Source organism: Schistocerca gregaria, chromosome 3, assembly GCF_023897955.1.
Source record: "Schistocerca gregaria isolate iqSchGreg1 chromosome 3, iqSchGreg1.2, whole genome shotgun sequence".
Taxonomy (NCBI): Eukaryota; Metazoa; Arthropoda; class Insecta; order Orthoptera; family Acrididae; genus Schistocerca; species Schistocerca gregaria.
Window position 1 is genome coordinate 286,528,335 of NC_064922.1, and position 15,398 is coordinate 286,543,732.

At 42.0% G+C, this 15,398-nt stretch overlaps 1 protein-coding gene across 12 annotated transcripts in view; it reads left to right on the plus strand.

The window, feature by feature from the left end:
• LOC126353762 (serine/threonine-protein kinase tousled-like 2) overlaps positions 1–15,398 on the plus strand; it is a 538,693-nt gene that overhangs the window by 372,427 nt on the left and 150,868 nt on the right. The window contains exon 1 of one of the 12 annotated variants that reach the window (XM_050002832.1): positions 13,031–13,452. The exons of 9 other annotated variants lie outside the window; for them this stretch is intronic. In XM_050002832.1, coding sequence (XP_049858789.1) covers positions 13,369–13,452 — 84 coding nt within the window. In that variant the 5' untranslated portion in view covers positions 13,031–13,368. Of the gene's footprint in view, positions 1–13,030; positions 13,453–13,622; positions 13,658–15,398 lie in introns of those variants that run through there. 2 more of the 12 variants (XM_050002831.1, XM_050002841.1) reach the window with 2 other exon arrangements.

Sequence of the window (15,398 nt, forward strand, 5' to 3'; positions counted from 1 at the left end):
GGTTGCCTGTACAAAGTATTGGCCTGCATCCTGCTGTAAACAGACCATTATCAGTGCGTACGTTCTACTTACACTGTTAAGCCTGCTGTCGGTGTCAAACAGGAAAATTCGCTGTGACGCATGGCAAGTACGTTTCTAACAGTGCTTTCCCCGTTTTTGTGTGCTTCTTGATTTTTGCCGTCGTTTGTCGATATAACGGTCTTTAGTAATTTAGTAATTTTAATTTACGGCGTTTTGCGCTTCACTTGGTGCAGGTTATCCTGACATCCTACATGATACATTGTTAAAAAGTGAAATTCGTTCTCAGTTCATGGTTTCGCGAATCTGCGGAGCATGCATTACTGGTCGGTGCGAAATCTCCTCCGGCTTTGCGCCCTTGCTGATCAACGACAGTGATGTGTCAATGTTTGGTACGGCATCGTTGGTACCCGTATTTTAGATCCCTATTTTTATCCGGGAACATTAACGGGAATTTCTGCAAGACTATACCCCTTCTCAAATAGGACATTAGATTGGAAATGCGTCTATCATTGTACTCCAACACGATGTATGTCCCGCACATAACCCCCGTGGAGTAGTGGATCCAATGTTTTCATCTAAATGGATAGGATGGGGAGGCAAGTGAGCTGGTCAGCTTGGTTCCCCGACGGGATGCAGTTAGTTCTTTCTGTGGGGCGCAGTGAAAGAGTGTGTGCCACAAATCCGCAACGACACCAGAGGATATGCAACAACGCATTACCGCTGCGTGTGTGACAGTATGTGTGGAAGCAGTACAATTTGTGCAACGCTGACTCGTTCACCATCTCCACTAGCGTATTGTTGCAAACTGTGGTCACTTCGAACATCAGGTTCATTGGACGTGACGCTACCGGTTGTGTGTTTGGGTGTTTTCCGTGCTGGATGTCATGCACAAATTTGAAGTTTCTGTGGGCCATATGCCACTACTAATTATGTTTAGGACCCAAGAACACATCTTACCTCTAAATTGTACGTATGGTTTTCATTTCTGTCGAAAAAAACATTCGTATCTCACTTAAATAAACGTAACTTTGTGTCGAAAGTGATGTTTGTTTACTTATATGAATTGTGCATTGCTGCCCATTATGTAAGGCCCTGACAACAGGTTGCAGGACAGTGGAGACAACCTTCGACCTGTGCATTACGGCAGAAACCGCGGCGCCGTTGCAGTCCTTAATAGTCTTAATATTTCAGAATGTGTGAGGTTTAGGACAGTGAAACGAAGTCTGCCATCGCTAACTGTACCTCTAGTTTTCATTTTTGCAGAAGAAAACTGACATGTGGGTTTAAAAACCTAACTTAGGGCTGAAAGTGACCTTCGTTAACCTTTTGGGGATTATGCGCTCCTGCCAACTGTGTGAGTCGCTGACATAGGTACATCTCTGGCCAACTGCGTTTTCCACATTTCGTTTCTTTTCGGAAATATATGAGATGCCAGAGTCAGGTGGGGAAACCGTGTAAAAGGGGCGTGAACACTGCCAGGTGTTAAGTAAACACTGTTAAGGACACACAGATGCTGCCTACTCGTCTGAGACACAGTTAGCAGCACGTGAGAGTGTGAAAGGGGCCGCGTTGTGGATCTGCAGTTAGCCGGCTGTTCGAATCCTGAAATATTCTGCGTTGAAGAAAATTGGCATTTGACAATCGCCCGATGTTGGACTGCACGGGAACGTGAGGCCAGGCGTAATAGTCATGAGGTTTCGATCGACAGCGTACAACCACCACACTGGAGGATCGCCGAATTGTGCACCAAGCGCATCATAACCCCTTCACGTCTCAACCTGACATCCGAGTGCAAGTAATGGACTCCCTGCAATATTTAGTCTCATCCTGCGCCATTAGTCCGAGACTTGAAGCAGTCGGACTAAGGAATTACCTTCGCATGTATAGGCTGCCATTAAAACAAGAACAGAAATGGCTGCGTTTAGAGTGGTTCTGTTACAGGGTTGCCTACACAGTTGTAGTTCATAATCAGAAGTATATGGGCAGTTTTATGATAGCCTCAAGCCAGATGATGTACATAATGAAAATGACAACGAGGACCCTGACGCGTTGTAATAGGTCGTGTGTGTGTGTGTGTGTGTGTGTGTGTGTGTGTGTGTGTGTGTGTGTGTGTGTGCGTACACACGAAATTTAGTGTCTGTTCTTTATGTTTGATTCCAGTTTCACATTAATTACGAATTAAGAGTATAATAAATTTACTCCTAAATACTAATTGAATTTTCGTAACATGAAGTAGGTACGTTATTTTTTCATAGGAAGTATAGGTTAGTGACAGTCGGTTTAAAAAAACAACAACAACAAAAAGTCACACCTATGAGACTGATGGTTTGTCTACAAATTTGATTTTCACAAACATCTACGTTTCTCAAAACTTCGTCTCTGTGCTTTGCGCTCTTGTGGTTCTCAGTGCCATAATCCTTTAATCATGAACAATTCTGCTGTCGACGAAGAAATTGTCCATAGGTGAAAGTTAAATCCTGACAAATAATTTACAGATGCGGAATACTACTGAACGTCGTGACTATTAAAACAGTGTTCCAATTACAGTATAGATTCTGCATCTTAGTTTTCCTTACATTCGAAAATCACTCGTACATAGTTTTTTTCCACATTTTGCCGCCTACCCTCCCTCGTCGAGAACAGTATGTTCGAAATGTGAGACTGGTAGGAAGAAACCGTATCATCTCATTAGTCAGTGAAAAGTGCTTTGATGGTTGGAACTGATGGCAGTTACTACAAACTTAAGGCAGTGATAGTTAAAACTGTGCGTAGGGCAAGCGACATCCGTCGCAAAGACGTGTCCTTGACCAGTCTGTATAAGGTCTAAGATGTTTCTCGTTAATTTTATTTATTTGGTCTTCCACCACTTGCTGATCTCTATGCAAGACGAAACAATTCTGAGCGACACAAATTAGACTAATTTTTGCAGCTGGTGTATCGTTGCTTTTTTTGAAGGTGGAGATATAGCTTCTTCGGGTCATTGTAGGATGCACGCTTTCCACACATAAATAGCCGATTCGTCTATTTAATTTGTTGACATTTGGGCGTCTAGTCATTTCCACACACAAATAGCCGATTCGTCTATTTAATTTGTTGACATTTGGGCGTCTAGTACCGTTTCTTATACTCCTACACTACACTAATTTTCATTCAAGTCAGTATAATCTATGCTCTTCTTAGCGACTTTGAAAACTTTGTTTGGTGGGTTGGTCCGCAGTGATTTTTTAAATATTTAAGTACTAGTCTTGTCCCAAGTGTGTATGTTTCTTATGCACGTCAAAGTCTTACAGTTACTGTCTTTGATAGGGAAATTTTTTGCTTATTCCTTGTCTCCTCCTCCTCCTCCTCCTCCTCCTCCTCCTCCTCCCATGTCACACTTCAATGAGAAAGCTTCCCGAAGTTATGACCTTGTGTTGAGCCTGTACAAACGGCGTTAGACAGCTGGAATAAATTTCAGGAACTTGATAAAGCAGTAAGTTGACATGGGCTGCAAAGAATTTATGTTAAAAACTTTGTTATATTGCCGCACGCCCTCATTTTCAGTGGAACACTGTTAAGTGCCGCTGTGTCACATGAACTATCTTCATGACTTGGTTTCATAAACTGAAAAGACATTTCTTGCTGCAGTCTGTTTATTTATATCCTAGTCGCGTTTCGCCTTTTACATTAAGGCATCTTCAGTGGATTTAATCTATATTAATACAATTATAATTTTGCAAGCGATACTTACAGATTAGAGAACAGTTCGCGTCATAATTTTTACATTAATAAATTATTCTCGGAGAGATGGAGTCGTGCTACTAAATGAAAAACTGTTCCTTGTGCCACACGCGTTTCGTTTCTTTTTATTTATGAAGCGTCTTCTGTGCCCAGTAATAAAAGTTTTGTGTATGTAATAATTGTGTTTTGTGTGCTTCCAGATATGTTGCTGTAGTACAGTTGTTTTTGTTGTTTTGCCGGCATTGTGGCTGAGCGGTTCTAGGCGCTTCAGTCCGGATCCGCACTGCTGCTAAGGTCACAGGTTCGAATCCTGCCTCGGGCACGGGTGTGTGTGATGTCCTTAGGTTAGTTAGGTTTAAGTAGTTCATAGTCGACCTCAGATGTTAAGTCCCATAGTTCTTAGATCCTTTTTTTGTTGTTGTTTTCCTAGCGCCAGGTAAGAAATAACTCTTTGGAGCGCAAGTTTTGTCAGTTTAAATTACTATTTGATTCTACTTGAGACATTATAATCTTATTATTCCACATGCGTCGTCCTGGAGTTGTACTTAGTTGGCCTGCGTTCAACAATACGTCGGATATTTGGCCTTTTCGAACACTTTCAGTTGAACACCTCACTTTCACTGTGTAATGATAGTGTGTGTTCATGTAAAATTGCCACTGTGTTGTTTTTTCGTTAATCTTTTGTTTTCGATGTGGTGCCTGTGTGTTGTTTGATCTTTGTTTTCTTTATGTGAACATGTGGTGTTGTGTGTGGTGGGGTCTTCTCTGGGAAAGGAAGAATCTTAGTGGAGGTAGTCGCAAATAGTAATATTAATGTTTGTGTTGGTGAGATTAAGGTCAGTATTTAGTCAGGTTATGTTCTAGATCTCTTATTTTTGTAGTTGCTAACGTGATCAGTGAGTTGGCACTTCTATTGATTTGGTCATTTATTACTTCCTAATTCATAGTAAGGGCACCTCGAAACACATTAGCTGTACTCTAGACCAGGTTTTCGTTTACGATTTATTTTTATTTATTTATTTATTTTTTTTTTTTTTACTAGTCTGAATGAACTTCCCATTTGACAAGCTAGTCTTACATTCAGATACAGTTCTGTTTTCATGCCGCGTACGGTCCTGTTAGCATTTTTCTGGTTGACCATGTAATTAACCTTTCCTCTGCATGACGACATACATCATAGTTCGACCGTCTGTTACATTTGAAACGCCACCGCAGCATCTGTTAGGACAGTAAACGCCTGACGATGACGGGAAGGAAGTCGTCGAAAGCTTGCATTATCATCTAAACTTAGAAGACAAAAACAGTGAGATGAGATGGTATACGAAAACGGCCGCGCGAAAAATCACGTTTCCCGTACAATCTCTTACAATACCTTTTACGTACTTGCTCCATTTTACATTGCTTATTAGTGCTAACACTAGGTATTTGCGCGATGTGATACGCTCCTAAAGTGTAGGACTTAAGCTTTGTTTGGGTTCTTTATTAGTGCCCTTGGCATTACTCGTGTTTGTCAACATTCAGTGAGAGAAGCCGTTCATTACACCAAGTTGAAGTACTATCCACGTAATTCTGCAGTTTCACACAGTAATTATTGTATTGGATTATAATGCAGTCACGCTACTATTCTGTTGACAACAGCATCAATAGAGAACGATCTGCATGTGCTGCTGATCCTATCCGGTAAATCGATTGCGTATTCAGAACACTCGGAGGCTCTACTGCGCCTTCTTGAGGACACCAATCTGCATTGTTGTTCAGTGGTTGAAGACTTCAGAAATTCAGGAAGAGAGAATCTACCTCTTGACTTGAGTCCACTATCTACGAGATACCGCTTGTGGAACGAGAACTGTTTTTCACAAATCGGCTATTCACGAACATTTGCTTTTTCTTCGAGAGAAGCTTCGTGTCCTCGAGGAATGCCATTAAACTAGAGCTTAGAATATGTTCTAGAATCCTGCAACAGACGAGTGTTAAAATATTGGTTTGGAATTGTGTACAAATATTGTTTCAGGTCTTTTGCCAACTATGGTGACCACAACACTTTTTCAGTCTCGTGTGACTCTTCGCTACAAAGAAATTTTTATTAAATGTGAGCAGGGAAAACTATCGGTTACTACATTTCACATTCAGCAAAAAGCGTATGTCGTGACCTGGCGCCTTGTATTTTTCGTGATTCTTTTCATATCACGCCTTCTCACGTAGAAACCAATTAATCCATCCAGATAGATTTGGCTGCTTTTAGTTTATCTCTTTACCTTCTGTAACGCTCTAAGGATTTGTCTTGACTAAATATGTTACATAGCCCACACTCGAATTAATACATTTCACATTCTAATTTTACTATGCGTAAATGTTTTCACAATACATTGCTCATATAAAGATGGCGTTCGTAATTTAGTTGCGTAAAGCACTTCCGTACTAAGCCCCAGTCGAAACAGAAGTATATCAGTCTCATTCCACTGTCTTCATATTCAGTTTAGCGTGACATTTGAAAGTTAAATGTCAGAGACCCCACCTCGGGCGATCTTGCTAGTCGATAGTGTAAAAGAAAAACAATAGAAACAGAAAGGAGGTTAAAAAAAATTCCCGTTATTGGACAGTACGATCCCGTTCGCCGCCGGGGCAGGTGCATCATTAATTTGTTTGAAACCAATCCAGCCTATCCAGACTGATTTTTCTTCAACGTATATGGAACCAAGTGAATTGTTCTGGCTATCAGGACAAATGAGAATTTAGGGTAGGGAATTGTCGGGTGCAGCAGACATGTTACGTTTCCCTACACAAAGTAACTTCGTTATTGAGGTACTGGCTTTGAGTTCTGGAGAGGATCAGTGGTCGAAGTTAAGGCAAATGAAATGCCCTATGGCTGCGATCCTAAATGCAACTAGAGAAGTGTACAGCAGTGCTTCTAATTCGCTTCGGGATTTGTCACTGCCCTCAGGCGTATAGATTCCTAGAACAAGGAGAGAGCGTACAGTTGTTTGCCACGTATTTGACGAGCACACCAAGTTTCAGAGAATAAATCTTGTTCAGCTACATTTGGGTTATTTATTGTGTCATCATCAGTTTCGAGGATAAAGCTTCTTTATCAAACGTTCACCGCACAGCCTCAGTATTTGTAAAGGCACCTTAGAAGTAAATAACTTATCTCCCTGTAGCCAGACCAGAAATTAATATCTTATTGACTATCTTGAAGACCTAAGAATAAAAAAAAGCCACTTGTAGTTGTCTTAGATGTATTCCCTGTAATATTATCAACTTCGGGCTCTCAGTAGCTCTCCCCCCCCCCCCCCCCCCTCAAGAATGGAGACTATGGTTATATAAACACATTTCTTGTAACAGTACACCTCTCCATCACAGGTATCCATACATTTTTGTTTGATTGCTCTCCTCAATTAATTTTATTTTACAGTGGACACGTGTTACAGTGGACTTTTATGCAATGTTACCCAGTCTGCAATAATACTTGTTTTTTCAGCACCGGAAGTACTTTCGCAGCATCGTTATTTGATACTTACAGCGGTTAAACTTTGGCACGGCAATATTATCCTCATGCATGAACTTATTTTTGGAATTCACTGTTGTAATGTTGTTAACTGCGTATTGTTTCGCTTTAGACTGACCGGAGAGAAGTAGACGAGGTTTGGCGTCGGTTCGACGTAAGACTACGTCGCAACAGCACAGGTGCACAATATTGAGCCGTCTTATAAATTAAACCATCCATTAGTTTTAGTCGAGGGGAAGGGAGACATTAGTTGAGAAGAGAGTGAGACAAAGCTGCCACGTGTCCCTCGTGTTATTCAGTCTGTACATAGAAGAAAACACAAAGGAAACCAAGGAAGAATTTAGAAAATGAGTTTAAGTTCAGGGAGAAGAGACAAAAACTGTAAGATTTTTCGGTGGTATTGGAATTCTTTCAGAGGTGGCAAAGGAATTGAAAGATCAGTTGAACGGAATGGGTAGGGCCTTCAAGAGAAGCTAGACATGTGTGTGCTGAATGTTATGCAATAGATTTATTTATTTATCTATCGTCTGATGACAGGAGAGATACTACACAAGTATATACGTCATGTTGTTGTTGTTGTTGTTGTTGTTGTTGTTGTTGTCTTCAGTCCTGAAACTGGTTTGATGCAGTTCTCCACGCTACTCTATCCTGTGCAAGCTCCTTCATCTCCCAGTACCTACTGCAACCTACATTCTTCTGAATCTGCTTAGTGTATTCATCTCTTGGTCTCCCTCAACGATTTTTACTCTCCACGCTGCCCTCCAATACTAAATTTGTGATCCCTTGATGCCTCAGAACATGTCCTACCAACCGATCCCTTCTTCTAGTCAAGTAGTGCCACAAACTCTTCTCCCCAATCCTATTCAGTACTTCCTTATTCGTTATGTGATCTACCCATCTAATCTTCAGCATTTCTCTGTAGCACCACATTTCGAAAGCTTCTATTCTCTTCTTGTCTAAACTATTTATCGTCCATGTTTCACTTCCATACATGGCTACACTTCACACATATACTTTCAGAAACGACTTCCTGACACTTAAATCTATACCCGATTTACATCATGTATATCTCAAATTTCTTAATGGGTTCATAGTTCCAAGTCCAGGTTTGAAATACAATAAGAAGCTTCCGCAGCCAAATTGTGAAGGTCTTCCACTGTACCTTTTAATGATCTGAGGGAGGGAACAGTCAAATGTTATTTGATGTACTGTTTGCTGCTCCTCACTGCAGTCACATTCAGTGGAGGACTTCCATCCCCCTTCGAGCGCAATGCCCCATATCTGCCTCAGTTAGTTCCGATCCGATTCTTTGTGCATCAATGTCGACGGAGTAGACGAAACCTGCTGGTGGCCCTGAGGGAGTCTTGATTAGTTGGTGATGCTTCACGGAAGATTGCTTTGTCATTAATTGTCCCAATCTTCTTTCATGTTGGAGTTATTGTCCGGCAGGCTGACTGCTTTGTGCCACAATAGTCGCTGGGCTATGTTGATTATGAAAATGCTGAGTGAATAGGCGATTCTGGGTTTGCTTTTATTCTTGTACACACGTTTAGTAACGACTGCGGTCTTCTTAAAGATGGTTGTGAAATATTACGAAGAACAGGTAGCTAATGCGTGTTCGTGGTACGAATACACCCTGTGGTGAAGCGCATTGCTTGACTGCGCTGTGTGTCGATTATTTTAGTGTGAGCACTGTCTAGCGATGTAGAATATCAGTATTATGCGACTGAGTATGAAAGTACTACGGCTGATGATCAGAGGACTGTTGCAATGGGCACACAAGACAGTTCTTATTAACTTGTTCCGAGTTTTAACTGCCAGATTCCAGAGTTGTATTGTGTATATCACAGACCTATCTAGGGTCACACCGTGGTATTTTGGAATATTGCAGTACTGGAGAGTCTGATATCTAAATGAGATGTTAGGTTTGTAGTTTGCTTGTTTATTTTGTAGGCGGTCGGTTGACATACGACAATGTCTGTAGGTCAGATGCTTATGTTGCTTCAGTTTCCCTAAAGCTTCCATCCTGAGCGACCAGAGCAAGATCGTCATGGTAAATAAATTTCGTCGACTTTTTTTTCCGGAAGGCCGTGTGTATACAAATTAAAAAGGGGTGGCGCCAGAACAGAACGTCTTGCGATACAGTCATATAGTTTGTGAATTCTGCTTTTAAAATTTTCTAAGAGCAGCTGGAAGTGTGTATTGTTCAGCAGTTAGTGATCAGTTTCTGACACAGAATAGTGCTGATAAGTTCGAGCAGGAGCTTGTCACTCCAGACGTTATCGTAGGCTGCAGTCAGATCTAAGAAGACCCCCTATGTTTATCTTCTACTTATTAAAGGAAATTAGATTAGGACATAAGATGCGGAATTTGATAGAAAAGTATTGATATTAGGACAGAAAAATAACTGAGGAAGGCCGAAATAGGTAGGCAAGGAAAAAGTTCCTAAAAAAGAGAAATATATTAGCATCGAATAGAAATTGAAGTTTTTTCTGAAAGTATTTGTGTGGCGTGTAGTCTTGTACGGGAGTGGAACCTGGGCGAAAAACAGTTCAGAGAAGAAGAGAGTACGAGCTTTCAAAATGTAATGTTACATAAGAATGCTGGTGATTAGATGGATAGATCGTGTAAATAAAGAGAAAATACCGAACCGAATTGGAGTAAAAAGAAATTTGTGGTACAACGTGAACAAAAGAAAGGATCGGTTGATAGAGGACATATCCGGTGTTATAAGGGAATCGTCAGTGTATTAGCGGAGAGAAGCGTGGGATGTAAAAGTTGCAGAGACAGAAAGCCTTGATTACAATAAGCAGGCTATAGTGGATATAAGTTGCAGTAGTCTAAGGTTGCCAGGCTGTTCCTCGTATTCATACGCTTTTCTTACTGTTAATTTAGCCTTAGGTTTTTTATTTCTCCATACAGCAGTTATATATATATATATATATGGCGCTGGCCAATCGTAGACCAAGCATAGTCCTTCCCATTGAAATACATATAACAAAAATGCGCATTACTTTGATTATATTTGTTATTATTACCGTTCTAACACAGATTTTAAGGAAGTCTATGTGTAGCTTGGTACTTAAAATCGTTCGATCGCACAGTCGATAGTGTTGTCGACAACTTAATTTCCGTGTGATGCTACACACATGTTCGTAAACTTCACTCCAGCGATAACTTTTGAATCCATACAGTACTTACTGTAGTTTTCTTCATTTAATTTTGTTCCAGAATCGCAATAATTCACCAGCTAAGAAGAAACAATTAACGGCAGTATAATCAAGTGTTTTTAAAGAAATGGGAAGATAATTTCATATGTGTTAGACAAGGTTCAGCTTCTAATACGCATGATGTCTGTACGTTGTGGAGAAAGGAATTCGACATGGCGGACAGTTTGGTCTCAGGCACCATAAGGAGAAAGCAAGTATTCAGCCCACATAAGTGTGTAAATATTTTGAGGTCAAAAGCAGTCAGTATCAAAATACATGGAAAAAAGGAGCTAAGTGTTATTGAATCACGTAAGTCTGTGCATAACCTTTAAGAACTCACAAAGAAAGAACGATAAATTCTATGTGAGAGAGACCAAGAAATTAGAGATATTTCATAAACATTCCTTAATAAGGTTTCAAGTGTGTTTTATTGTTTCTATGACACTTCTTGAAATATCTCGAAAACCCGTTATGATCACTAGGCTAGTAATAAGTATGTAATGTTGGAATCTCTTCCTTTGAGTGGGGAAATAGGATATTGTGAATTAGAACTTGAAGTGGAAATATTCAATGTACAAGATTGTCAGCCTGGATCAGCTATATGAACAATGTTTGTGATATGAAAGTTACGTTTACTGACTGTGTCGCTAGAGATGGTGATGTTGATGTTGTGTCTAAGTGGTTGAAATTCTTCACACTACTGCCTTAGCAAAAAGTGACAAATGTCTCTCCACTCGCGTGTGTTATACTAAGGATACCAGTTTCAAATGCTTTTGTGGAATGAGAGTTTTCTATGATGATGAACAAGTGGACTACTGATAGGAACAGGTGTTCACCAGAAACACGCAAAATAAGAGCTTCACAATTTAATAAATTTTGACATTTCTTGCAAAGAGCTTTTAACCCAGTGAAGAATTACAGTGCATGTCTAGGTTAACCTGGAACAATTTCAAAATACCACAGTGATATGAAGCAATAAGGTTTAAGACGTAAATATGAGTGATTTTTGATCGAAAATGGCGTTTAATAAAAATGTGAATCCATGAGTCATTAAAAAATGTCCATCAAAAAGTTTCCTTTCTCTACAAAGCAAGTGGCAACCCAAATAGTACCTAAGCAGTGATGGAGAGATTTCCCCAGGATAGAGTGTAGGGATGTTGGTTATCGCCGAAACAACCGGTTTTCGGTTGCATCGGTTTTTGTAACACCCCAGTTTCACCTAATTGTAAAACCCCTCTCAAATTAACCAGCTTCTTAAATAACCGATTTTCGTTTTTTGTAGTAATGTCATCTCCTGTGATAAACGTAGAAATAGAAGAATGATTTAAACATTTTGGTTCAGTTTCGAGATACATAGTCAAAATATTAAATTAAATAGGCAAGTAAAAGAAAACTTAGTCTGTCCACCGTTCGCTGCTTTTTTTTTAAAAAAAAAAGTGGTAAGTGGTTGAATACAACAAAAAGCCATCAGTGTTCTCCTATTGATTCAAATTTCTTGAGACTGTGCTCAAAAATGGTAGTGTAATCAAGGGTCACACCAGTGTTTGAGCATTACGAATAGTCAGTGCTAAAGGGTGAAAACTGGGGTTGAAGAACTATGTTTTTTGCAGATAAAGGCATATTCTGTAGACAAAGGCAGGAGATAAGTTGCTTTGTATTCTTATTGTATAGTATGAACGAATTGTGATTAAGTTTTTAATTTATTACTGTTAGCATAATTTCCTTTCCATTTTATTATTTCTTAGAAACGCCAGACAGGTATTTAGTCATTTTAAAGAAAATGAAGCATTGTACTTCACTGCTACGTCATTTTGTAAAAATATTTTTGGACTGCAGTACAAGGGATGCCCGGCGACGCCAGCGAGTAACTGCTGTATGGATCGGGGGGGGGGGGGGGGGGGAGGGGGGGAGGCGCAAGTCTTTTGCACTCTGCATGTTGGGGTCTCTTAAGTTACAACACAGCAACAGGGACATTATTGTCTCAGCAATGCTGTACCATTTCTTATGCCATGTGTTCGTCGCTCGGTTCTGTCGGCATTGCTATTAAAATAGCGCTGATCGTTTTTGCTATTTTTTATAATTACATTGATATTTCAAGCCAGCACATATTTTACGAATACAAATTACTTTTAAAAAAAAAGTTCATGTAAAAACGAAAAAATCTAACACTACTCCTACGGCTAATTGATATTTCTGTTTTTACTCTGTTGTCAGTAAAACACCTGTTATAACCGAGACCAAACAAATACCGAACTAAAATACCGGTATCGATTTTAACCGGTAGGTGTTCCCCATCCCTAGTAGAGTAACGTGAAGATCTTCGTAACTCTTCGGACTTCAGGACCACGACGACAGGCACGTGGGAGAAATGCGAGTGCAGCCGTTATGTCGGTGGTGGTTTAGTGAAACAGAGCTGTGAGAAAGTGTGTCGTGCATGCAGGATAGCAGTGCGTACGGCGGCACGTTGCGTCTATTTATAGCGCGGCCGCGTGTCGGCGGCGCTCGCGAGATGCTCGGCCAGGTCGCAGCACGCCGCCTACCGCCCGCCGGCCGCGTGCGGCGGGCTGCCTAAGCGGCAGGCTACTGCGCAGTTTGAGCCGCGGCGGCAGCGGCAGCGCCAGCCCAGCCGGCCGGGCCCGCCTCCTGCCCCACTCATTACTTCCAGTCGCGTGCGACGCGGCGCGCAGCGGGCGGAGACGGCAGCGGCAGCGCCGGCGACACAGCCGGATCGCAAACCGACGCGGCCCGCGCCCGCGCCGACTCGCCTCGCAGCGCCGCCTCGCCACGCCGCCGCCGTCGGAGCTCGCCGTCACGATTCGGTGCACTGTGCGAGCCTGACCGCCGCCACGGCCTGACGGGAGCGCTAGTGGGAGGGTGGGAAAGCCGGACACGAGGGAGACGCGCGCCCGCCGCATGTGGTACTGCTCCGAAAACTACAACCCGCAGCCGCACTCCTCGTATTTCGTTTACCAGGATGTAGAGTACAAAATGTTCTGTGTGAGTATCCCGAAATAAAGCTCTTCTCGATGATAGCTCAGCGCAGGAAGTGTTGCATTAGTGTCTCTCTGTGATGCGTTCCGTTCTCGCTGTCTCCTCTGGCGACACGTGACTTGGCCGGCGGTTTGAGAGGTGGTGACGTTTCGGACGCGAGTGGCTTTGGAGATGTTTGCAGTGTGCCGGCGGTGAATTGTCAGCTGTGCAGGTGATGAATGATTTGTCGTCGAACTGTGCGCCGCGCCTGCCGCCAGAAACTTTTGGACAGTGTTTTGGTTTCGTCAGCGCATGCTCAGTGAGCTACGTCAGTGAACTGGCGGTATTTCTCTCGTTAGATGGCAGTGTTTTCGCACAGCTGCTGCTATTGTTCTTTTTTCATCTTCAACCTTATGTTCGATGTGAATGTAAATATGCGGTATCCTCTTTCACGTTAAACAACACTCTTACTTTTCGTCCCCCGTACTGTTTTGTGGTTCATATTTAATTTTTACGCGCGTTGTAACGCTCGGCGGTGACACAGATATAGCTCCTTTTGGATACCCACGCAGTATTTACGGAGTAACCATTACAATTTTGCGTGGTGTTAGTGTACTTGAACTCCTTCATTCTTCAGCGCCCTTTGTAATTTACAGTTACGAGTAAAATTCCTTGAATCTTATTTATGAGCTACTATGTTGACATAAACAGGTTGTGAAAACGCCAAGAGGCGTACCGGCGTATACTAAATTGTGCTTTGAAAATCGACAGTGACAAATCCACTGTGGCGAAACACCCTGTCGGGTTTCTTTCACAGACAGGAAACATACGACCGGTCTGTGACTGCGGCGCCATGTCTGCAGAGTGTGTGACACTTGGGTGTCTTCGTGCGTGCTAAGCAAGCGGTGTGTTAATTATCGTTTTCCTGCAGAGTAGCGCCGAATAGATCCACACTGTAGCTTCCATATTGGTTTATTCGTCAAATAATCACCTGTGTGTCCACTGCTGTGAAAGCAGCCCAGAGTGGGTTGGGGGGCAAGAGCGTAATGCGTCAGCAGACTCCTGCTAGGCGACAACGTGTCGCCAGAATGTGCTAGGAATTTTCCACTATGCGTCCGATGAGTGAACACCTACGTCAGCGAGGCGTTGTACTGTGCTTACGCCATATTTGTGCAACTCATCCAGTGCGTCTTAAGTGTAAGAGTGCGAAACAGGTCATTGTAGCGAAGAAATTCGGAAACAAGAAGAAACTGTGTTCATTTCTATATAAGTCTCTTTTACACAGCCAATGACGTTTGCTTAACATGAATGTCGGTGTTATAACCACCAGCATTCGTAATAATATTGGCCAGTTTTACTACCACCAAATCTCGGCCATTATTTTAGTGCTGGGAGAGGGTACCATCACATCGTAGTACAGCAAATAAACATTAAGAAATATGGTTTACTACTTTTTCACAAAGCTAGGGATTTTAGAAAATTTCCAACTTTTACTGTATGGAAGTGTCTTGACTGCGATTGAAAGTCAAGGAATGTATGACATAAGAAAGGCCAGAATGTGTAATGAACAAATATCAGTGGCCATGTTCTTTGATTCATAAGAACATGAACGGTCGTGGTAACTACTGTGCTCATGATCCTCGAGTAATGCCAGCACTAGTTATTAAGTTATTGTGACTGAGGCAACATGTGTGCAACTGGTAATCTCTTTTGATAAAAGTCGTGTAAATATTTCCTATTTTTTTAACAGTTTCAGCCACCCCCCCCCCCTCTCTCTCTCTCTCTCTCTCTCTCTCTCTCTCTCTCTCTCTTTTGTGTGTGTGTGTGTGTGTGTGTGTGTGTGTGTGTGTGTGTGTGTTGGGGGGCGGGGGGGAGGATGCCGAAATGGTGAGGGCAGGTGACGGCCCAAGTGCGGTGTTGCCAAAGGCGCACATTCTGTTCAGAGCGCCTAAACAGGTCTCAGAATGACGAAC